The sequence below is a fragment of the Micropterus salmoides genome, unplaced genomic scaffold (genome assembly GCF_014851395.1).
Source record: "Micropterus salmoides isolate LMB-PRFRI ecotype aquatic unplaced genomic scaffold, ASM1485139v1 Ms_hic_scaffold_2, whole genome shotgun sequence".
NCBI classification, from domain to species: domain Eukaryota; kingdom Metazoa; phylum Chordata; class Actinopteri; order Centrarchiformes; family Centrarchidae; genus Micropterus; species Micropterus salmoides.
Genome location: NW_024041150.1, coordinates 8,646,909 through 8,671,208, shown reverse-complemented (window position 1 = coordinate 8,671,208; position 24,300 = coordinate 8,646,909). Strand labels below are relative to the sequence as shown.

At 50.7% G+C, this 24,300-nt stretch overlaps 1 protein-coding gene across 1 annotated transcript in view; it reads left to right on the top strand.

Moving 5' to 3' along the window:
• The window catches only part of LOC119911443 (ninein-like protein), a 48,720-nt gene that overhangs the window by 13,062 nt on the left and 11,358 nt on the right, over positions 1–24,300 (top strand). Inside the window, exons 8-23 of the mRNA XM_038730323.1 lie at positions 2,405–2,581; positions 3,440–3,576; positions 4,634–4,774; positions 8,070–8,244; positions 8,566–8,676; positions 11,360–11,446; positions 11,848–12,001; positions 18,499–18,567; positions 18,961–19,085; positions 19,159–19,239; positions 19,970–20,112; positions 20,267–20,404; positions 20,666–22,204; positions 23,094–23,198; positions 23,290–23,359; positions 23,432–23,599. Of these exons, the coding sequence (XP_038586251.1) occupies positions 2,405–2,581; positions 3,440–3,576; positions 4,634–4,774; positions 8,070–8,244; positions 8,566–8,676; positions 11,360–11,446; positions 11,848–12,001; positions 18,499–18,567; positions 18,961–19,085; positions 19,159–19,239; positions 19,970–20,112; positions 20,267–20,404; positions 20,666–22,204; positions 23,094–23,198; positions 23,290–23,359; positions 23,432–23,599 (3,420 nt within the window). The remainder of the gene's footprint in view (positions 1–2,404; positions 2,582–3,439; positions 3,577–4,633; positions 4,775–8,069; positions 8,245–8,565; positions 8,677–11,359; positions 11,447–11,847; positions 12,002–18,498; positions 18,568–18,960; positions 19,086–19,158; positions 19,240–19,969; positions 20,113–20,266; positions 20,405–20,665; positions 22,205–23,093; positions 23,199–23,289; positions 23,360–23,431; positions 23,600–24,300) is intronic.

Sequence of the window (24,300 nt, the reverse complement as noted above, 5' to 3'; positions counted from 1 at the left end):
CCTCTGTGTGGAACAGGCGATGTAGTCTCTGCTCTGACTCTGGGTCAGGTGTTTCCTGGCTCAGCCTGGGGCCCAGCTGGTCCCACCCTGATCCCCCCTGCACCTGGTCCAGGCAGAACCTCTTCACGGGGATCACGTGAACACGTTAGACCGCTTCACATTCAGGCTTCATGCAGGCAGATCCGCGTCGGTCAGGCGCCTGCAGTCTCACTCAGACACGAGCCGTTTCTGGCCCCAGGCGAACGGGTCCAGCCCCGCCCTCAGCTCTGCTCTCCGTGTCCTGACCTGGTGTTTGTCTCCGGGGCCTCCCGGTTCTGGTTCACACAGGCTAATCCAGATTAAACGTGTTCAGGCCCCACAGAGATCAGCTGTGAGACCTGAAGAAGTGAAACTCTCTAGAGCAGTGGTTCTCAGCCCTACCCATTATCCAGGGCCCTTACCGCCCCCACCAAAAAAGATGCTGGCTGGTTATTATTATTATTATTATAGACATGAAAAATACACATAAGTTAATAAACAACAATCTTCTGACATGAAAAAGCATGTCAGCAGTAATTATATTTAATTAGTAAGTGAATGTTTTGTAAACACAGTTTTCTTGGATGGTGCACTTCATATGTGGGGTCTGGGGCTCCTCCCCCAGAAGATTGTGAACCTGCACCAATTTATGGTGGAAATGTTTTTATTTATGTAAACAGAAAATTCAGGTGGCAGGTGACAATTCAAAATATACAACACCATTAGAATATAGAGCAGGAAGGCTCTCAGGTGCTTTATAGTTTCTCCTGTAGATCAACGCAGGCCTATGAAATCCTCCCTTCTCTCCTTTGTGTCTGTTTGGTGAATGAACCTCTTTAAATGTGACTGTGGCACCTTTTAGGTTCAGTTATTAACTCCTGGCCTTTAATAGGCTAGCTCCTCTGTTAACACGCGTTTCATGTATTTAAACACGGTTCACAGCGCGAGGTGGGTCCACTTCATTAATCTCACGCACTCGCTGGCAGTGTTGGGAGCTTTTAGCTGTAACGCAGTAATAATAATAATCTCAGTAACGTGCGTTACAACGCGTTTTATCAAGGTTAATCTCAAGAAAGAGAGCGTCCATTTTTACACAGCAACCCCCACGTGGCTGAAATTTTCCAGATGAAGGCCTACCCTGACTTCCCTCTGCACTGAAGGCAGCACAGAGCTGCTCCTCAAGAAGCTGACAGAAACACCAAGAGAGGAGTCGGCTGGTTACGATTGTCTGGTCCAGTCGCAGTGGAGTAAACTGGCAGGCTTTAATGTTGCAGGCCACATTTTTACTAGTTGAAAGTTTAAACTGGTATTATCGTAAATCTTTAGTGGAAACTTGCCTTGCCCCCCCCTCTTTTCAAAAATATTGCTTCCAACGCCCCCGTTGATAAACACTACTCTAGAGCTCGGGTCTGAATGTGGACTAACTTCTGACTCTGGTCTCTGAATGTGGACTAACGTCTGACTCTGGTCTCTGAATGTGGACTAACGTCTGTCTCTGGTCTCTGAATGTGGACTAACGTCTGACTCTGGTCTTTGAATGTGGACTAACGTCTGACTCTGGTCTTTGAATGTGGACTAACGTCTGTCTCTGGTCTCTGAATGTGGACTAACGTCTGTCTCTGGTCTTTGAATGTGGACTAACGTCTGTCTCTGGTCTCTGAATGTGGACTAACGTCTGTCTCTGGTCTTTGAATGTGGACTAACGTCTGTCTCTGGTCTCTGAATGTGGACTAACGTCTGTCTCTGGTCTTTGAATGTGGACTAACTTCTGACTCTGGTCTCTGAATGTGGACTAACGTCTGACTCTGGTCTCTGAATGTGGACTAACGTCTGTCTCTGGTCTCTGAATGTGGACTAACGTCTGACTCTGGTCTTTGAATGTGGACTAACGTCTGACTCTGGTCTTTGAATGTGGACTAACGTCTGTCTCTGGTCTCTGAATGTGGACTAACGTCTGTCTCTGGTCTTTGAATGTGGACTAACGTCTGTCTCTGGTCTCTGAATGTGGACTAACGTCTGTCTCTGGTCTTTGAATGTGGACTAACGTCTGTCTCTGGTCTCTGAATGTGGACTAACGTCTGACTCTGGTCTCTGAATGTGGACTAACGTGTGTCTCTGGTCTCTGAATGTGGACTAACGTCTGTCTCTGGTCTTTGAATGTGGACTAACGTCTGTCTCTGGTCTCTGAATGTGGACTAACTTCTGACTCTGGTCTCTGAATGTGGACTAACGTCTGTCTCTGGTCTCTGAATGTGGACTAACGTCTGTCTCTGGTCTCTGAATGTGGACTAACTTCTGACTCTGGTCTCTGAATGTGGACTAACGTCTGTCTCTGGTCTCTGAATGTGGACTAACGTGTGACGCTGGTCTTTCCTGGTCAATGCAGTGCCAGGCTGTGTCCGAGGAGCGCTCGGTTCGCTCCACCTCGCCGTCCCTGCTGATGGCTACCGTGGGTCAGAGAGTCCTCAGCTGGCTGGACGAGGGCTCAGGATGCACCAGCCCCGAGCGGGTCGTTGCCCTCTGGACCGAGGAGGGCATCAGGAACAGCCGGGACATCCTGCAGGTCAGTACAGACCAGGACCAGAGGGCCCTGTGGTCAGGTTGGTTACTGTCAGTGTCCACCGGTGTAGATGATCTGAAGCTTTAAACGTTTCCAGACCAGGTCTCTGGGGTCTCTGGGGGGTCTGGGGGTCTGGGGGTCTGGGGTTTGGTCTGTTTTTGAGGAATCAGTCTGTGTGAATGTGTCCAAAGGAAAAAACTGCAGTGTGGCCCCCTGCTGAGGAGGTTCAGTTCCCACACAGCAGCCACTCAGGTCTTTAGGCTCGGTTTGGACCCCCCCGGTTCCTTTTACCACAGAACAGAGGCGGCCCAGGCCCACCGGCCCTCGCCGTGGATCAGGATCCACATGTTAAACCCTAAACAGAGTGTAGACGCCTCCTGGCTCTGAACAGGAGCTCACGCAGCCGCCCCGTTTCAGCTGGTCTCCACCGCAGAGCAGAGGCTTATCCAGGTTTATTCTGCAGATGTAGCGGCTGTGCTGAAGTACGTTCTGAAGTAGTACTTTAAAATCCTCCATGTTACTGCAGTACATGTTCTTCAGTAAAGTATCAGACAGATGGCGAGTCAGCAGAGTCTCTGACGGCAGCAGCAGCTCCACCTTCACAGCTGCAGCGTTAAACTCATCTGAATCTTTTCCAGACTGCACTGATGTGAGGAATGAGAAACCGCCACGGCGGTCTGCGGCGTCCAGCTGCTGACATCACTCAGTCTGCGTTCAGAATCAGCAGCTCTTAGTTTCTGACTGTTGGACCGGTCCTTGAACGTCTCATAGGGTCTGAACCCCACTGGTGAACCTGTGCACCGGAGGAAACTTGTCTCTGCAGGTGAATACGTGATCCAGGTTTGTGTTGTCCCCCCACAGGCTCTGGACTTCCCTCTGGAGGAGCGGCTTAGTCTGGCAGACCTGACTCTGGCCCTGGACAACGAGCTGCTGGTCAGCGGGAACGGCATCCACCAGGCGGCGCTCATGTCCTACAAGAGCGAGATCCAGCACCTGCAGTAAGTTCCCACCTGAAACACACGGGGGTCTTCAGAGACCACCACGCCACCAGCTCCCCCCTGAAGGAGGATTTATAAATCTCTCATTTCGCGGGGCACTCACCCCAGGTATGGTTAGTAATTACACAATTATTCACTAGTGATCAGTTAGTAGTTAGTAATCGCTCAATTATCTTAAATCAGTCTCATATCGAAGGGTAAATTATCGTGACAATACACGACGTTCCTGTGGTTACGGTGAAATTTATTAAATAACTAAAGGTGGATATAAATGCGGTTAAATACACATCAGAGAAATAAACAATGAGAATGTGGAGTTGTGTTGTGGGAGAATTTGACTCCTACGGCAGCCAATGAACGCAGTTAGATGATAACTCGGTTAAATTTGTCTAGGAGTTTCAAGGATTAAAGATACTGGATTAACAGACTATTGGACTGATTACAGAATGCAGGGTTTTAGTCTCACTGCTGTCGTTTCTCCCTGCCGGGTCGCTGGTCGGCGGCCTCACGCTGCCGGAGTTCCGTGCGTTCTGGGTTATGACGGCTTAAAGGCCTCGGCCGGTCGCTTTCTCTGCCAGGGAATTGCTCCGGAGGTCCGTCTTTTGTCGGCTTATTGAAGAAACTTGCTGTGGGGCCTTTACAACCCCGGCTCGGGTCAGAGGTTTGGTCGTCCTTTGTTACTGCTGGCGGGCCCACGTGCGTTGGTCCGGCTTCGGTGGGAGCGGTGTGAGTTAGCTCGACGAATAAAGCTTAAAAGAACTTGGTCGTTCTTGAATTAAAATAGTGTAACTTAACGGACTGATAACTTTAACAAACAACAGACGATAAAATAAAAAGCAATTAAGTTGCTGAGAACCAGGTTTATTGGTTCAGTTCCACGGTTTGATTGTGGTCAGTGATGAACTGACACGTCCTGGAGTGCGCTGTGACATCACCGCAGCAGAGTCAGAAAGTAAACCAGCAGAGGGTCGGGCTGGAGCTGGACTACTGCTCCAGGACAGAGACTCCTCAGTCAGGTCCCTCCTCCTTATTGGTTACCATGGCGTCATGTGTGCAGGGTGGTGGCGGAGCAGGCCTGCAGGGAGCGGGACAAGGTGAAGGTAGACCTGGACCAGGCTGATCACAGGAACCTGCAGCTGGTCAGAGAGGTGGACGACCGCCACGCCAGCATGGAGACCCTCAACCAGAGCCGGATCAGGTGAGCAGAACCTGGTCTCTGAGCGCCTGGATCAGAGACCAGGACACAATGTGATGATGTTGTTCCTGCAACACCAGCTGTTTGCTGTGAGCGCACACTGACTTTAGCGCTGACGTTAGCTGGACACACACTGCGCTGACGTTAGCTGGACACACACTGCGCTGGCGTTAGCTGGACACACACTGCGCTGACTTTAGCGCTAATGTTAGCTGGACACTCTGCGCTGACGTTAGCTGGACACACACTGCGCTGACGTTAGCTGGACACACACTGCACTGACGTTAGCTGGACACACACTGCGCTGACTTTAGCGCTAATGTTAGCTGGACACACACTGCGCTGACTTTAGCGCTAATGTTAGCTGGACACTCTGCGCTGACGTTAGCTGGACACACACTGCGCTGACTTTAGCGCTGATGTTAGCTGGACACTCTGCGCTGACGTTAGCTGGACACACACTGCGCTGACTTTAGCGCTAATGTTAGCTGGACACTCTGCGCTTATGTTAGCTGGACACTCTGCGCTGACGTTAGCTGGACACACTCTGCGCTGACTTTAGCACTAATGTTAGCTGGACACTCTGCGCTTATGTTAGCTGGACACACACTGCGCTGACTTTAGCGCTAATGTTAGCTGGACACTCTGCGCTTATGTTAGCTGGACACTCTGCGCTTATGTTAGCTGGACACTCTGCGCTGACGTTAGCTGGACACACACTGCGCTGACTTTAGCGCTAATGTTAGCTGGACACTCTGCGCTTATGTTAGTTGGACACTCTGCGCTGACGTTAGCTGGACACACTCTGCGCTGACTTTAGCACTAATGTTAGCTGGACACTCTGCGCTGACGTTAGCTGGACACACACTGCGCTGACTTTAGCGCTAATGTTAGCTGGACACTCTGCGCTTATGTTAGCTGGACACTCTGCGCTGACGTTAGCTGGACACACACTGCGCTGACTTTAGCGCTAATGTTAGCTGGACACTCTGCGCTGACGTTAGCTGGACACACACTGCGCTGACTTTAGCGCTGATGTTAGCTGGACACTCTGCGCTTATGTTAGCTGGACACACACTGCGCTGACTTTAGCGCTAATGTTAGCTGGACACTCTGCGCTTATGTTAGCTGGACACTCTGCGCTGACGTTAGCTGGACACACTCTGCGCTGACTTTAGCACTAATGTTAGCTGGACACTCTGCGCTGACATTAGCTGGACACACTGCGCTGACGTTAGCTGGACACACACTGCGCTGACGTTAGCTGGACACACACTGCGCTGACTTTAGCGCTAATGTTAGCTGGACACACACTGCGCTGACTTTAGCGCTAATGTTAGCTGGACACTCTGCGCTGACGTTAGCTGGACACACACTGCGCTGACTTTAGCGCTGATGTTAGCTGGACACACACTGCGCTGACTTTAGCGCTAATGTTAGCTGGACACTCTGCGCTTATGTTAGCTGGACACTCTGCGCTGACGTTAGCTGGACACACACTGCGCTGACTTTAGCGCTGACGTTAGCTGGACACACACTGCGCTGACTTTAGCGCTGATGTTAGCTGGACACTCTGCGCTGACGTTAGCTGGACACACACTGCGCTGACTTTAGCGCTAATGTTAGCTGGACACTCTGCGCTTATGTTAGCTGGACACTCTGCGCTGACGTTAGCTGGACACACTCTGCGCTGACTTTAGCACTAATGTTAGCTGGACACTCTGCGCTGACGTTAGCTGGACACAGTGCGCTGACATTAGCTGGACACACTGCGCTGACGTTAGCTGGACACACACTGCGCTGACGTTAGCTGGACACACACTGCGCTGACGTTAGCTGGACACACACTGCGCTGACTTTAGCGCTAATGTTAGCTGGACACTCTGCGCTGACGTTAGCTGGACACACACTGCGCTGACTTTAGCGCTGATGTTAGCTGGACACACACTGCGCTGACTTTAGCGCTAATGTTAGCTGGACACTCTGCGCTTATGTTAGCTGGACACTCTGCGCTGACGTTAGCTGGACACACACTGCGCTGACTTTAGCGCTGACGTTAGCTGGACACACACTGCGCTGACTTTAGCGCTAATGTTAGCTGGACACTCTGCGCTGACGTTAGCTGGACACACTCTGCGCTGACGTTAGCTGGACACACTCTGCGCTGACGTTAGCTTGACACTCTGCGCTGACTTTAGCGCTTATGTTAGCTGGACACACACTGCGCTGACGTTAGCTGGACACACACTGCGCTGACTTTAGCGCTAATGTTAGCTGGACACACTCTGCGCTGACGTTAGCTGGACACACACTGCGCTGACTTTAGCGCTAATGTTAGCTGGACACTCTGCGCTGACGTTAGCTGGACACACTCTGCGCTGACTTTAGCACTAATGTTAGCTGGACACTCTGCGCTGACGTTAGCTGGACACACTGCGCTGACGTTAGCTGGACACACACTGCGCTGACGTTAGCTGGACACACACTGCGCTGACGTTAGCTGGACACACACTGCGCTGACGTTAGCTGGACACACTGCGCTGACGTTAGCTGGACACACACTGCGCTGACTTTAGCGCTAATGTTAGCTGGACACTCTGCGCTGACGTTAGCTGGACACTCTGCGCTGACGTTAGCTGGACACACTCTGCGCTGACGTTAGCTGGACACACTCTGCGCTGACTTTAGCGCTTATGTTAGCTGGACACACTCTGCGCTGATGTTAGCTGGACACACACTGCGCTGACGTTAGCTTGACACACTGCGCTGATGTTAGCTGGACACACTCTGCGCTGACGTTAGCTTGACACACTCTGCGCTGACGTTAGCTGGACACTCTGCGCTGACTTTAGCGCTTATGTTAGCTGGACACACTCTGCGCTGACGTTAGCTGGACACACTCTGCGCTGACGTTAGCTTGACACTCTGCGCTGACGTTAGCGCTTATGTCAGCTGGACACACTCTGCGCTGATGTTAGCTGGACACACACTGCACTGACGTTAGCTTGACACTCTGCGCTGACTTTAGCGCTTATGTTAGCTGGACACACTCTGCGCTGACGTTAGCTGGACACACACTGCGCTGACGTTAGCTGGACACACTCTGCGCTGACTTTAGCGCTTATGTTAGCTGGACACACACTGCGCTGACTTTAGCGCTGACGTTAGCTGGACACACACTGCGCTGACTTTAGCGCTAATGTTAGCTGGACACACTCTGCGCTGACGTTAGCTGGACACACTCTGCGCTGACGTTAGCTTGACACTTTGCTCTGACGAGCCGCTCTGTGATTGGCAGGGACCTGGAGCAGGGCTTCCGTGATAGGCTGGCGTCTCTGCGCAGTCAGTCGGAGCAGGAGAGCGAGGCGCTGCTGCATCAGGCGGAGAGCGAGCGCCGCACGCTGCAGGACGAGCTGCAGCTGCTCCGGGCGCAGGAGGCGGAGCTACAGGAGGAGCTTTGCAGCGCCGCACAGGTGGGAACACGACCTGGTTTAGATTCTTCTGTCCTCCTCTGATCATGTCCTGTAGTACTAATAAAGTACAAGTACTGCTACAAGTGAATACACAGAAGTATCAGCACGTGGGTAGTACAGTAGGTCCAGCTCGCTGAGTTTGAGATATTTGAACACCATCGTTCACTAAAAGTACTCTGATAAAGTGTTTAGTCTGACGTGTTCTCACCAATGAGGGACCAGGACCAGACCCCTGTGGGTCCAGTTTAAAGGATCTGAGTGGCCCTGAGGGGCCTGCTGACCTGCAGGTGAACATTAAAGCGTTTGTGTGTGTGTGAGCAGGAGAGCCGGCGTCTGGAGGAGGAGCTGAGGGCCGTGAAGCTGAAGCTGACCGACGCAGAGAGATCGGTGAACAGGCTGCAGAGAGACCTGGACCAGCTGCTGCACCACAAGGTACCGCCCGCCGACCCGGGCGCCGCCAGGCTCTGCCGCTTTAGCTTCCCCCGGTTCTGTCAGCGGCGTGTTAGTGTGAAGGTCTGATGTTGCAGCCACAGTGACCTTCCTCGACACATTGGAGCAGTGAGAACAGTCAGACCTCTGTAGGCCAGCGGCGGCGTTCAGAAACGTGCCGACGCCGGCTTGTGATCTATAGAAGCAGAGCTGACTGTGTCCTGTGAGTAAACTGTGAACCATGCGTACGCACAGGAGAGCAGAGGAGAGAAACGGCGTCTCACGTGGAGGAAGAATGAAACGGTCTGAGGTGAACAGACTGTGCCATAAATCCAGATTTCCCCTCTGAGTATTTCAGGCTTAAAGCCTTTCTGAAGAAACAAACTCTCGTTTGACTGGCAAAAACATCATTTAAGATCATTTGCAGCCACAAAGATCCAGATTCAGGATCAGAAACAGGATTCAGTTTCTGCAAAAGAGCCTCAGATCTGTTTAATCAGGAACCAGATTAATTAAAAGCTGCATGCAGCAGTTTGTTCTGCTAAATCAGGTGAACGGGAGACAAATTTAATGATGCTGTTTTCAGAGCGTCAGTCGAGCAGAGTTTAACAGACTGTTGTCACATGTTCCCACACGCTGAGCGCCGGCGTGTGGATCTGACCCGCTGCCTGTAAAAACTGTTTTACTAAGTAAATCTTCCTGTGTGCGTCACATAAAACACGTCCTGTTTCTTGAACTCGTCAGCACCTCGTTCAGCGTTTGAGGAAGTCATTCGCTTTCCTCTCTTTTCAAACGGGGGAATCCAGATCAGTACCTGCTTCATCCCACCTGTGTGTCCAACCCAGCCAATGAGGGAGGCCCCTTCCTGCAGGTCGGTTATAAAGGGGCGGGGCTCCGGAGCTCAGGGCTTAAGAGTGTTTATATATTCGACAATATATGATTATGTCTGTGCGTATTGTTTTTAAGTCGCTGTACTATTCTGTGTGGGCTTCATCAGTGGTGATAAATGATTCGAAGTATATGATAGTCTTTAATATTTAGCAGTCTGGTGAGAACGCCGTTTGATCAGTGAGCACAGCAAAGTGTCTGAACAGCATGAGCCGGCAGAACAGATGTTGGAGGCAGCGTCCACCTCTTCTCTCAGCATAAATGACCGTGTTCACACACGGCTACAGATACACACAGCGACACACAACACCGGTCCTCTCCAGACGCTCACCTGTTCCCGCCTGCCCGCTGATCTGTCGGCGGAGAGAGGCGAGGGAGAAGAGAAGCTCGCCTTGGCATCAACTGTCTTGTTTCTAACTTTCACTCAGGAGCAAAAATCAGCCTTCAAACAGAAACGATGATAATTATCGATATCCAGTGATTTGAAATGTCTTATCGTGGTGACGTCTCCGGCCGTATGGTCCGGCCCTTTTCACACTCCCAGCAGTGATTTCAGGTGGTGGCCCCTCAGAGCCCAGAGAGAATATTTCAGTACGATTATTTTCTCGTCTTGTTCTTGGAACCCAGTATCGTAATTCCTCACGTCTCGTGAGTTAAGTATATCGTCTTACCCCTAATCTGAGCCGCTATGTCCCATCAGTCTTCAACACACAGTTACCCCCCGAACGCGTCCCTGTGAGCTTCACTGAGCGTTTGGAGGCTGGGACATGGGGCCCCGCTCCGTCCTCACTGACAGAGGAGCCTCCTTTGAACTCAGTCCGAGCACCTGAGGGCCTCCACAGTGGCGTCAGGACAGCTCTGTTATACATGCCCCCCCCCCTTTAACTAAACTCCAAAAACTCGTTTAAACATCTGCATCAGACGGGGACCTGTCAGGTGACCCGGATCTAACACGTGGCCCTTACAGCTCAGCGCTCTCTGGTTAAAAGCTGCTGGTACCAACGAAGCTCTGTGAGCGCCTCCAGCTAAACATCTCTGATCCCAGCGTTCAGGAATCTTCTCTGAAGGTTCAGCAGCAGTCACACATCTGTTCCTCCTCCATCCAATATTATACTAACACTGAGTCACAGGACCAATCAGCTGCCAGGGCTCCCTCACACTCTGATCAATCAGCTGCCAGGGCTCCCTCACACTCTGACCAATCAGCTGCCAGGGCTCCCTCACACTCTGACCAATCAGCTGCCAGGGCTCCTTCACACTCTGACCAATCAGCTGCCAGGGCTCTGTCACACTCTGAGTCACAGGACCAATCAGCTGCCAGGGCTCCCTCACACTCTGATCAATCAGCTGCCAGGGCTCCCTCACACTCTGACCAATCAGCTGCCAGGGCTCCCTCACACTCTGACCAATCAGCTGCCAGGGCTCCTTCACACTCTGACCAATCAGCTGCCAGGGCTCCCTCACACTCTGATCAATCAGCTGCCAGGGCTCCTTCACACTCTGACCAATCAGCTGCCAGGGCTCCCTCACACTCTGACCAATCAGCTGCCAGGGCTCCTTCACACTCTGACCAATCAGCTGCCAGGGCTCTGTCACACTCTGAGTCACATGACATGGTGAACCTGAGAGCGGACAGGAAGTCAGACCTCACCTGGTGTCAGGTGACTGTCCTCCCAGCAGGTGAATTATTGACGACCTCTCTCCCCTTGGTCTTCGTCTCCTCGCCGCCGCAGACAAAGCCGACTCTTGATGTGGTGATTGACAGCTACGTTTAACCTGTGTTGTCTTGCTTTGGCAGTTTGGCGGCTTGGACCCGGCGGGCGGCGCTCTGAGTCACGAGGAGCGCTTCTCCGACATCATCAGAGAGTACGAGCTGCAGCTGCGGGTGAGAGGCCGTCTGATTCTTCGCTTTCTGTTTCACGCCGCTGATGGTAGAAACAGGAAGTCTGAAGGCTCGTTGAGGGTAGATCAGGTCTTTAATGTCTGTTTCTGTCTGTGCACCTGAACGCCCCGTGTCCCTACAACAGAGGATCCAGGTGAGAACACGTGAGTTTGCTGTTTACCTGCATGTGTGTGGCTCGCCGCTCTGTGACATCACTTCCTGCAGCAGAGCAGATGTATAGATCAGAACCTGAAGTGATCGTGTAGAGGAGGTTTAGATGCTGCACTCGCTCAGAGCCTACAGACACCCAACGGGGTTGGCGAGGAGCGGCGCTCTGATGTGTGTGTCAGCATGCAGGGAGGCTGAGTGTGCAGGTGCTGACAGCGTGTGTGTGGTGCGTTCAGGAGCTGCGGGACAGAAACGATGAGCTGAGCTCAGAGCTGGAGGCGCTGCAGAGTCAGAGGACCGACAGGAAGTCCAGACGACCTGCAGGGAGCGACACCGACGCCGCTCTGAGCTGGACCCAACAACGGCCCGTCAGCACCGAGTCCGACTCTGGTAACACAACTACAGCTACACACGGCTACAGATACTCGTGGTTACACGTGGCTACAGCTACACGCGGCTACACGCGGCTGTGGCTATACGCGGCTACACGCGGCTGTGGCTATACGCGGCTACAGCTACTCACGGCTACACATGGCTACAGCTAAACACGGCTACACACGGCTACACACGGCTACAGTTAAACACAGCTACACATGGCTACGGCTACACACGGCTACGGCTACACACGGCTACGGCTACACACGGCTACAGTTAAACACAGCTACACATGGCTACGGCTACACACGGCTACGGCTACACACGGCTACGGCTACACATGGCTACAGTTAAACACAGCTACACATGGCTACGGCTACACACGGCTACGGCTACACACGGCTACGGCTACACACGGCTACGGCTACACACGGCTACGGCTACTCACGGCTACACACGGCTACAGCTACACACGGCTACGGCTACACATGGCTACGGCTACACACGGCTACGGCTACACACGGCTACACACGGCTACAGCTACACACGGCTACGGCTACACACGGCTACGGCTACTCACGGCTACACACGGCTACACACGGCTACAGCTACTCACAGCTACACACGGCTACAGCTACACACGGCTACGGCTACACACAGCTACACATGGCTACGGCTACACACGGCTACAGATACTCGCGGCTACAGATACTCGCGGCTACAGATACTCGCGGCTACAGCTACTCGCGGCTACTCACGGCTACAGCTACTCACGGCTACAGATACACATAGCTACAGATACACACAGCTACTCGCGGCTACAGCTACACGTGGCTACACACGGCTACAGCTACTCGCGGCTACTCACGGCTACAGCTACTCACGGCTACAGATACACATAGCTACAGATACACACAGCTACTCGCGGCTACAGCTACACGTGGCTACACACGGCTACAGATACTCGCGGCTACACACGGCTACAGATATTCGCGGCTACAGCTACACGCGGCTACAGCTACACATGGCTACAGATACTCGTGGCTACATGCGGCTACAGCTACACGCGGCTACACGTGGCTACAGCTACACACGGCTACGGCTACACACGGCTACAGATCCTCACGGCTACACACGGCTACGGCTACACACGGCTACGGCTACACACGGCTACGGCTACACGGCTACACACGGCTACAGATCCTCACGGCTACACACGGCTACACACGGCTACGGCTACACACGGCTACACACGGCTACGGCTACACACGGCTACACGCGGCTACGGCTACACGCGGCTACGGCTACACAGTAGAAGTACTTCAAATTGTAGAGTAGTAAGTAGAGTACTTGAGTAAATGTACTTTCAGTAACACGCTTCTGTCAGGAGGTGGCGCCACTTCACCTGCTTTCACCAGCTCACTGCAGAGCTGTGATTGGCTGCAGGTCACAGAATGAGACGCACTGATTGGTCCACAAACAAACAAACAGGATGCAGCAGGATGCAGCTTTAAACAATAAAAGTGAAGTTTGAATTTAAATAAAGATGTGCTGCTGAGGATCTGCAGAGCGGACACATCAGGGTCTTTGTCCTGAAGGATTCTGGGAGTCCCTTTCAGAGCAAAGTTAAGAGAGAAACACCTGTTCACACATAAATGCTCAAATTAAAGGAACTTTAACTTGAATGGACACGTTTTATACTTCATCTAAATATAATCCGGTTCATCTTATTTCCAGTATCTTATTTTGAAAAGCAGCTCAGCCTGTCTGCAGGTCTGCTCTCTCTGCAGAGCGAGGAGCTGAAGTCTCCGACCCTCAGCTGCTCTGTGACCTTTCATTTACCGTAAAGGCTCTAAAACATGTGCATTCAGGTTCTCTGACCTCTAAAGAAAAGTGGTCGTCTCGAGCCGGACGCCCGAGTGTGCGAGCTCCTGCAGCTCTTCAGTGTTATTAGGAGAAGCTTGTTGAAACTGTGGCCGCCGTATTCTCTGTAAGAGAAGGGAAACGCTGCTCTGAAGCTCTCCACTCTGTAAATGTAGAGCAGAGAGTGCCGAGTGCTCGTTACGGCTGAAACTGAAGAGGGTTCAGTACCTGCTGAGCAGGTCTGACCAGGTAGGCACACAGGAATACAGGTCCTGCAGGTGTGCAGGGTCACACTGAATGTGTCCTCTGTCCCAGCGTGTCTCACCGTGAGTCTCCACATCCTCTGCTCCAGGAACAGGATCCTCTGTTTACTCTCTGTTTACTGTCTGTTTACTCTCTGTTTACTGTCTGTTTACTGTTTACTCTCTGTTTACTCTCTGTTTACTCTCTGTTTACTGTTTACTGTCTGTTTACTCTCTGTTTACTGTTTACTGTCTGTTTACTCTCTGTTTACTGTTTACTGTCTGTTTACTCTCTGTTTACTCTCTGTTTACTGTTTACTCTCTGTTTACTCTCTGTTTACTGTTTACTCTCTGTTTACTGTCTGTTTACTCTCTGTTTACTCTCTGTTTACTCTCTGTTTACTGTTTACTGTCTGTTTACTCTCTGTTTACTGTTTACTGTCTGTTTACTCTCTGTTTACTGTTTACTCTCTGTTTACTCTCTGTTTACTCTATTTACTGTTTACTGTCTGTTTACTGTCTGTTTACTCTATTTACTGTTTACTCTCTGTTTACTCTCTGTTTACTCTCTGTTTACTGTCGGTTTACTGTTTACTGTCTGTTTACTGTTTACTCTCTGTTTACTCTCTGTTTACTCTCTGTTTACTCTCTGTTTACTGTCTGTTTACTCTCTGTTTACTGTCTGTTTACTCTCTGTTTACTCTATTTACTGTTTACTGTCTGTTTACTCTCTGTTTACTGTCTGTTTACTGTCTGTTTACTGTCTGTTTACTGTTTACTGTCTGTTTACGGTTTACTGTCTGTTTACTCTATTTACGGTTTACTGTCTGTTTACTCTATTTACTCTCTGTTTACTGTTTACTCTCTGTTTACCGTTTACTGCCTGTTTACTGTTTACTGTCTGTTTACTGTCTGTTTACTCTGTTTACTCTCTGTTTACTGTTTACTCTCTGTTTACTCTCTGTTTACTGTTTACTGTCTGTTTACTCTCTGTTTACTGTTTACTCTCTGTTTACTGTCTGTTTACTGTCTGTTTGCTCTCTGTTTACTGTTTACTGTCTGTTTGCTGTCTGTTTACTGTTTACTGTCTGTTTACTCTCTGTTTACGCTCTGTTTACGCTCTGTTTACTGTTTACTCTCTGTTTACTCTCTGTTTACTGTTTACTGTCTGTTTACTCTCTGTTTACGCTCTGTTTACTGTTTACTCTCTGTTTACTGTCTGTTACTGTCTGTTTACTTTCTGTTTGCTCTCTGTTTACTGTTTACTGTCTGTTTGCTCTCTGTTTACTGATTACTGTCTGTTTGCTCTCTGTTTGCTCTCTGTTTACTGATTACTGTCTGTTTACTCTCTGTTTACTGTTTACTGTCTGTTTACTCTCTGTTTACTCTCTGTTTACTGTCTGTTTGCTCTCTGTTTACTGATTACTGTCTGTATACTCTCTGTTTACTGTTTACTGTCTGTTTATGCTCTGTTTACTGTTTACTCTCTGTTTACTCTCTGTTTACTGTTTACTGTCTGTTTACTCTCTGTTTACTCTCTGTTTACTGTCTGTTTACTCTCTGTTTACTCTCTGTTTACTGTTTACTCTCTGTTTACTCTCTGTTTACTCTCTGTTTACTCTCTGTTTACTCTCTGTTTACTGTTTACTGTCTGTTTGCTCTCTGTTTACTCTCTGTTTACTCTCTGTTTACTCTGTTTACTGTTTACTGTCTGTTTACTCTCTGTTTACTCTCTGTTTACTCTCTGTTTACTCTCTGTTTACTCTCTGTTTACTCTCTGTTTACTGTTTACTGTCTGTTTACTCTCTGTTTACGCTCTGTTTACTGTTTACGCTCTGTTTACTGTTTACTCTCTGTTTACTGTTTACTCTCTGTTTACTGTTTACTCTCTGTTTACTCTCTGTTTACTGTTTACTGTCTGTTTACTCTCTGTTTACTCTCTGTTTACTGTCTGTTTACTGTTTACTGTCTGTTTACTCTCTGTTTACTCTCTGTTTACTGTCTGTTTACTGTTTACTGTCTGTTTACTCTCTGTTTACTGTCTGTTTACTGTCTGTTTACTGTTTACTGTCTGTTTACTCTCTGTTTACTCTCTGTTTACTCTCTGTTTACTGTTTACTCTGTTTACTCTCTGTTTGCTCTCTGTTTACTGTTTACTGTCTGTTTACTGTCTGTTTACTGTCTGTTTACTGTCTGTTTACTCTCTGTTTACTCTCTGTTTGCTCTCTGTTTACTGTTTACTGTCTGTTTACTCTCTGTTTACTGTTTACTCTCTGTTTACTCTCTGTTTACTGTTTACTGTCTGTTTACTCTCTGTTTACTCTCTGTTTACTGTCTGTTTACTGTTTACTGTCTGTTTACTCTCTGTTTACTCTCTGTTTACTGTTTACTGTCTGTTTGCTCTCTGTTTACTCTCTGTTTACTCTCTGTTTACTGTTTACTCTCTGTTTACTGTTTACTCTCTGTTTACTCTCTGTTTACTGTTTACTCTCTGTTTACTCTCTGTTTACTGTTTACTCTCTGTTTACTCTCTGTTTACTGTCTGTTTACTCTCTGTTTACTGTCTGTTTACTCTCTGTTTACTCTCTGTTTACTGTCTGTTTACTGTCTGTTTGCTCTCTGTTTACTGTTTACTGTCTGTTTGCTGTCTGTTTACTGTTTACTGTCTGTTTACTCTCTGTTTACGCTCTGTTTACGCTCTGTTTACTGTTTACTCTCTGTTTACTCTCTGTTTACTGTTTACTGTCTGTTTACTCTCTGTTTACGCTCTGTTTACTGTTTACTCTCTGTTTACTGTCTGTTTACTGTCTGTTTACTTTCTGTTTGCTCTCTGTTTACTGTTTACTGTCTGTTTGCTCTCTGTTTACTGTTTACTGTCTGTTTGCTCTCTGTTTACTGATTACTGTCTGTTTGCTCTCTGTTTACTGATTACTGTCTGTTTACTCTCTGTTTACTGTTTACTGTCTGTTTACTCTCTGTTTACTCTCTGTTTACTGTCTGTTTGCTCTCTGTTTACTGATTACTGTCTGTATACTCTCTGTTTACTGTTTACTGTCTGTTTATGCTCTGTTTACTGTTTACTGTCTGTTTATGCTCTGTTTACTGTTTACTCTCTGTTTACTCTCTGTTTACTCTCTGTTTACTGTTTACTCTCTGTTTTCTCTCTGTTTACTGTTTACTCTCTGTTTACTCTCTGTTTACTGTTTACTGTCTGTTTGCTCTCTGTTTACTCTCTGTTTACTCTCTGTTTACTGTTTACTCTCTGTTTACTCTCTGTTTACTGTTTACTCTCTGTTTACTCTCTGTTTACTGTTTACTCTCTGTTTACTCTCTGTTTACTCTCTGTTTACTCTCTGTTTACTGTTTACTGTCTGTTTACTCTCTGTTTACGCTCTGTTTACTGTTTACTCTCTGTTTACTGTTTACTCTCTGTTTACTGTTTACTCTCTGTTTACTCTCTGTTTACTGTTTACTGTCTGTTTACTCTCTGTTTACTGTTTACTGTCTGTTTACTGTCTGTTTACTCTCTGTTTACTGTTTACTGTCTGTTTACTCTCTGTTTACTCTCTGTTTACTGTCTGTTTACTGTTTACTGTCTGTTTACTCTCTGTTTACTGTCTGTTTACTGTCTGTTTACTGTTTACTGTCTGTTTACTCTCTGTTTACTCTCTGTTTACTGTTTACTCTGTTTACTCTGTTTACTCTCTGTTTGCTCTCTGTTTACTGTTTACTGTCTGTTTACTGTCTGTTTACTGTCTGTTTACTGTCTGTTTACTGTTTACTCTCTGTTTACTCTCTGTTTGCTCTCTGTTTACTGTTTACTGTCTGTTTACTCTCTGTTTACTCTCTGTTTACTGTTTACTCTCTGTTTACTCTCTGTTTACTGTTTACTGTCTGTTTACTCTCTGTTTACTGTCTGTTTACTGTCTGTTTACTGTTTACTGTCTGTTTACTCTCTGTTTACTCTCTGTTTACTGTTTACTGTCTGTTTGCTCTCTGTTTACTCTCTGTTTACTGTTTACTCTCTGTTTACTGTTTACTCTCTGTTTACTCTCTGTTTACTGTTTACTCTCTGTTTACTGTTTACTCTCTGTTTACTCTCTGTTTACTCTCTGTTTACTCTCTGTTTACTGTCTGTTTACTGTTTACTGTGTTTACTCTCTGTTTACTCTGTTTACTGTCTGTTTACTCTCTGTTTACTCTGTTTACTGTCTGTTTACTCTCTGTTTACTCTCTGTTTACTCTCTGTTTACTGTTTACTCTCTGTTTACTCTCTGTTTACTCTCTGTTTACTCTCTGTTTACTGTTTACTCTCTGTTTACTCTCTGTTTACTGTTTACGGTCTGTTTACTCTCTGTTTACTGTCTGTTTACTGTTTACTGTCTGTTTACTGTCTGTTGTGTTCAGACGACTCGGACATGAAGCGCAGCTCGCCTCCTCTGGTCAGGAAGAAACTGCAGCCGGAAAATAAAACGGGTGAGGAACAGACCGCTTGTAGTAACGCAGCTCTGTGTGTCAAACACTGGTCCAGCTGGCAGGGGAGGGAACCAGGTCTCTGCTCGGGTCTGGTCTGAGTGAAACACAATCCTTTATTGCTCAGTTGGACCAGGGGGGTCTTTACCACGGTGCGTGTTGTGGCCAGGAGAGGAACTGCAGCCTGGGTCTCCACCATCAGCACGCAGACTGGGTCTGATCAGAGGACTGAAGTTTAAGAATCAATCACTTTGGTTAAAATAATAAAAACACCACAGACGAGTTCTTTGAGTGCCGGGGAACCGGGACGGGGAGCCCGGGCTCTGTAGTGTCCGTCATTTTCACCAGTTATCCGTCAGCTGCTGGGTCCATAAAATGTCCCCTCTCCTGTTGCAGCTCTGAGCTCTCTGGACGGGGCCCCGGGCCCCGCGGTCAGCATTCAGACGGAGCTGGCTCTGGAGCAGCTGAAGCAGAAGCAGAGCCAGGAGCTACAGCAGCTGCGCATCCAGCTGGAGACGCAGGTAAGAGCCGGAGCCCGGAGCCCGGATCAGACTCGGTCACAGAGACACTGAACCCCCCGTGTTCCTCCTGCAGGTGAACTACTACGAGCGCAGCCTGGACCTGATGAGGCAGAGCATGGAGGTGGAGCGCAAAGACATCTCCCAGGCCTTCAAGGTAACACTACATCAATATGAATGTTCTTTAGAGTCCGGAGCTGCTGCACAGGGGACAAAAAGCAAGGGCCACAGAAAAGAGACGAGTTTTAACAGTGATGTTAGATAGTGGCAGGTCGTTCCACAGGTTGGGGGGGCAGAACCCCTCGACCGGCAGATCTCAGCCCTCCAGCTGGAGTGGGAACCTGAAGAAGCTGTTGGGTAAAGCGGAGCCCGTCCGTTCAGGCATTTAAGAGTTACAAGTTAAAGTCAGGAGGCGGAGTTACAGTAGTGAAGGCAGGAAGTTATGAAGGCGCTGATCAGCCTCTCTGTCTTTAGGAGGGAGATGGCAGAAATCGGTTTATCTCACCGTCCAGCAGCGAGACTCCTCGCAGCTCCTAACACCCGGGCGTCCTCACTAAACACTTGTGACTCCTGATCTCCAGGTCTCTGGTCTCCGTGTTTCCCTGTGGACACAGTCACGTCTCTCAGATCACGATTTATAAGTACGGGACATTCATTTAAATAATCGACCTGAATTACAAGAGAGTACAAGAACCCAAATACCAACATCTGTGAGGAAGTACTGCCTCATCCTCGCACCTGAAGTTACTCTCTCAGACTTTAAAAACACGTCGCGGTGTTTCGTCAGGACTCGATACATCACGTACAGCATGAACGAGTACTTTTACTCTAGGTAGTAGAAGTACACGCTGCTGGTTCTGACCCTGTCCTGTTTGACTGTCCGTCAGGTGGAGATCAGCGAGCTGGAGGAGCAGAAGGCTCAGGCGGAGCAGCAGGTGCAGCAGCTGAAGGAGACTGTGGACAAACTGCAGCGCCAACAGGGGGGAGGAGCCGGAGGAGCAGGAGGGCGGAGCCACGAGCAGGAGCGCAGGTGAGCAAGACCGCACTGCAGGAGGTGAGGAAGCTCAGGACCCTCAGACGGGTCAGAGCCTCCGTCAGGTCGTCTCCTGTAGGAGTCGGTGTTTCTGGTATTTTGTCCACTCCGCCGAGCCGCCGTCTGGTTTGATGTGTCGGTGTTTTCCCAGAATGCAGCGGGAGCGCGCGGAGCTGGAGCAGAACTTTGCCCGAGAGATCAGCAACCTGGTCCAGAGACTGAGCGCCGAGAAGGACCAGCTGGAGGCGGAGCTGAAGCTGAAGCTGGACCAGGAAGTGCTGCTGGTCAGGTGGGTGGTGACCTCACAGCTCGCACTCTGCTGTTACTGTGCAGGTTACCCAGCATGCTCAGGGGCACGTTTACAGCACAGGTTATTTCCCATAATCCTTCAGCCTGCTGGTTCAGTGTCTTCCTATGTCAGGTGTAGGTGACAGAACGTGTTTAGATTCCAGCGAGCGGCGAGGAGGAGGTTTACTCGCCACCGCTTGTTGGCTGTTTGAATGTTCTGCGTGAGTAACAGGAAGTCCGTCTCTCTCACGCCGCTGAGCAGGGAGGAGGCCGAGCAGCAGCGCTCTCAGATGGAGCTGCAGCACGCCGAAGGCCAGCGCCGCATCCTGCACCAGCTCCACCGGGAGCGCCGGCGGCTGCAGGAGCAGAGAGCATTCTGGGAGGACCGGCTGGTCCAGGCGGAGCAAGTGAAGCTGCGGTGTGAAGAGCAGGCCAGGATCTGCAGCCAGGTCTCCTCAGAGAGGACGAGGACGGAGGAGGAGGTGTCCACTCTGCATCTGCGGGTCAGCCAATCAGAGGCCGGCTTAAAGGAGCTGAGGGAGCGCTGCGCTCAGCTGGAGGACGACCTCGCGGCGTCTCGCGGGCGCTGCGCTCAGCTGGAGGACGACCTCGCGGCGTCTCGCGGCCGCAGCGCTCAGCTGGAGGACGACCTCGCGGCGTCTCGCGGGCGCTGCGCTCAGCTGGAGGACGACCTCGACCTCGCGGCGTCTCGCGGGCGCTGCGCTCAGCTGGAGGACGACCTCGCGGCGTCTCGCGGGCGCTGCGCTCAGCTGGAGGACGACCTCGCGGCGTCTCGCGGGCGCTGCGCTCAGCTGGAGGAGAGCGTCGCCTTCCTGGAGTCTCAGGAGGTTTTAAATAAACGCCTGGTGGAGGAGAAGAGCTCTGCTGAGGAGGAGCTGCAGCTGCTGAAGACCCAGGAGGAGCAGCTCCTGGTCCAGGTGGCCCGGCTGAAGGAGGAGGTGGGAAACCTTCAGGCTGCGTCCGACGGGCTTCTGCAGGACCGGGACGAGGCGGCGGACAGCTGCGGCCGCCTCTCCAGCGCCTTCCTCCAGCAGGAGGTGCAGCTCAGAGCCAGGGAGCAGGAGCTGGAGGGTCTGCGGGAGGCCACCCGGATCAAGGCTGAGGGTCTCTGCAGACAGACTGCTGAGCTGGACTCGCTGAAGACGGACCGCCACAGGCTGATCCAGGACCTGAAGGACCAGGCCATGGCTGTGGACAACCTGCAGCTGGAGCTGGACGGCGTCTCCGAGGAGTTGGACAGGAGGAGGGGCGCCGAGGAGAGTCTGCAGGAGGCTCTGAAGCAGGAGCAGACCAGGACCTCGCAGCTCCGGTCCAGGCTGGACGAGGAGAGGGAGGAGGTCTGTCGTCTGAGCCAGGAGAACGGGAGCTACACCCGGCTGGCCGACCAGCTCTCCACCCAGATTGTAGAGATGGAGGAGGAGATCTCCACGCTCAGAGACCACCTCAGAGAGCTCAGCTCCCAGCTCAACGGGACCGCAGACCTGGTCCTGGATCTCAGGAGGCAGCTAAACTCCAAAACCAGCGAAGTGGATCGGCTGCGGGCCGAGGTGGCGGAAGCCAAGGCCTCGTCTGAAAAGCATCGCAGCGACGCTGAGCAGCTGGACCGGGCCAGAGAGCAGGTCCTCCAGCTGCAGCAGGTCCTGCAGGACTCCCAGAACCAGCTGAGGACGGCTGAGGAGGACTTCCACCAGGAGAAGAGGAAGATGATGCAGCAGCTGATGGAGCTGGAGAAGCTGGTCCTGGCCCTGGAGGAGGAGATGGACCCGGCCAGCCCACACAGGTTTGTGGAGCATGAGACGGCTCGGAGACCCGAAACCTGGTCCGCATGATGACTAACCTGCTTTAAACAGAACCTGAATGACTAATCGATCATGTGAGCCTTCCTCAGGTAGACGCTCTGCACGCCGGCCTCTCTAACCTTCATCTCTAACCCAATCACAAAGCATGAAGCAGAGCCTCACCTGCCCGCCGCCGCCGTTTCCTCTCAGCGTGATTTAAACAGGTTCACGGCAGCACAGCAGCTCTGGGACCCGATGGAGGTCAGAGTCCAGATTTAAGGCCTCAGTTTGCTTCAGATGAAACATGAACGTAGCTGCAGTTGAGTGAAGCCGAGCCGTCAGGTGATCCACGAGATCCTGGATCATAGATCTGAAGCCCCCTCTCCACCGGCTCCACTCTGGGGCCGGGAGCTAGGGCCGAACGTGTGATCAGGATCAAAGTCAGATCCTGGTTTCTGCTCCTGAGGGAAAGTTAATGTGGTGTAAGGGTTTTTCTTACCTCTTCAGAGGATCCGTAAACTAATCTGAGGCAGAACCTTCAGGATCTGTTTCCAGCAACATAAATATCTTAGAAACATTTAGCTCTGATTTGGTTCAAATCAAACATTTACTGAACATTTGTTTTTGTCTCCTCCTTCACTGTCACATCTGGTACCGGGTTTTTGGTATCCCCTTGGTTTAGGTTTCACGTGAGCCGAGTTGACAGTTTCAGACCGGATATCTGAATCACCTTGTTTGAAGCAGACTGAGGCCTTCAGAGACCGGATCTGTAGGAACCTAAATGAATCACTGAATGCGTCCGAAATCAGCGCAGCGGCGTCATGAGATGTGTGACGAGGTTAGGGCTCCTGAGCTGTTCGGTCTCTGACTTGTTCTGGTTTGCTGCTGCAGGACTCAGCTGGAGGAGGTCCGGTCAGAGAACGGGGCTCTGCTGGAGCGGGTGAGCCTGCTGCAGCAGGAAGTCCAGAACCTGGAGGACGACGTGGCCAAGAAGAGGTGAGTAAAGGCTCTGAGGTGTCGGGGGGGTCGCTGCAGATCAGGGTTTTACTAAAGATCAGACTGACTGACGCTCTGTATGGTCCGTAAGGAGGAGCCTGGAGGAGATGGAGAGGGACCACGAGAGGAGCAGGGAGGAGGAGGAGCGGCTGCACAGGGAGGTGAGGACCTCCAGACTCTGACCTCTGACCTCTGAGGGGGGGCAGAAAGGTAAAACTCTGTTTCTCCCGCAGAACTCCAGGTACCGGGAGGAGGTTCTGGACCTGAGCAGCAGAAACCTGCAGCTCAGCAACGACAACGCAGAGCTGAGCGCCCGTCTCCGGGGAGACCAGGAGGCGGTCCGGATGCTGCAGGAGCGCCTGGCGATGGTCTCCAAGGAGCAGGAGGAGGCGGGAGCATCGGTGAGCCAAACTCTTCTTCATGTGTTTAAATAAATGCTGATGTTTCCACGAGCATCTGCTCTCAGGTGTTGTTTCAGGTTCCAGCAGGATCAGGTTCTGGTGTTGTGTTTCAGCTTCCCACAAGATCAGGTTCGGGTGTTTTGTTTCAGGTTCCCGCGGGATCAGGTTCTGGTGTTGTTTCAGGTTCCTGCGGGTTCAGGTTCTGGTCTTGTGTTTCAGGTTCCAGCGGGATCAGGTTCAGGTGTTGTGCGTTTCAGGTTCCTGCGGGATCAGGTTCAGGTGTTGTGCGTTTCAGGTTCCCGCGGGATCAGGTTCAGGTGTTGTGTTTCAGGTTCCCACGAGATCAGGTTCGGGTGTTGTTTCAGGTTCCCGCGGGATCAGGTTCAGGTGTTGTGTTTCAGGTTCCTGCAGGATCATGTTCTGCTGTTGTGCATTTCAGGTTCCTGCGGGATCAGGTTCAGGTGTTGTGCGTTTCAGGTTCCTGCGGGATCAGGTTCAGGTGTTGTGCGTTTCAGGTTCCTGCGGGATCAGGTTCAGGTGTTGTTTCAGGTTCCTGCGGGTTCAGGTTCTGGTCTTGTGTTTCAGGTTCCAGCGGGATCAGGTTCAGGTGTTGTGCGTTTCAGGTTCCTGCGGGATCAGGTTCAGGTGTTGTGTTTCAGGTTCCCACGAGATCAGGTTCAGGTGTTGTGTTTCAGGTTCCC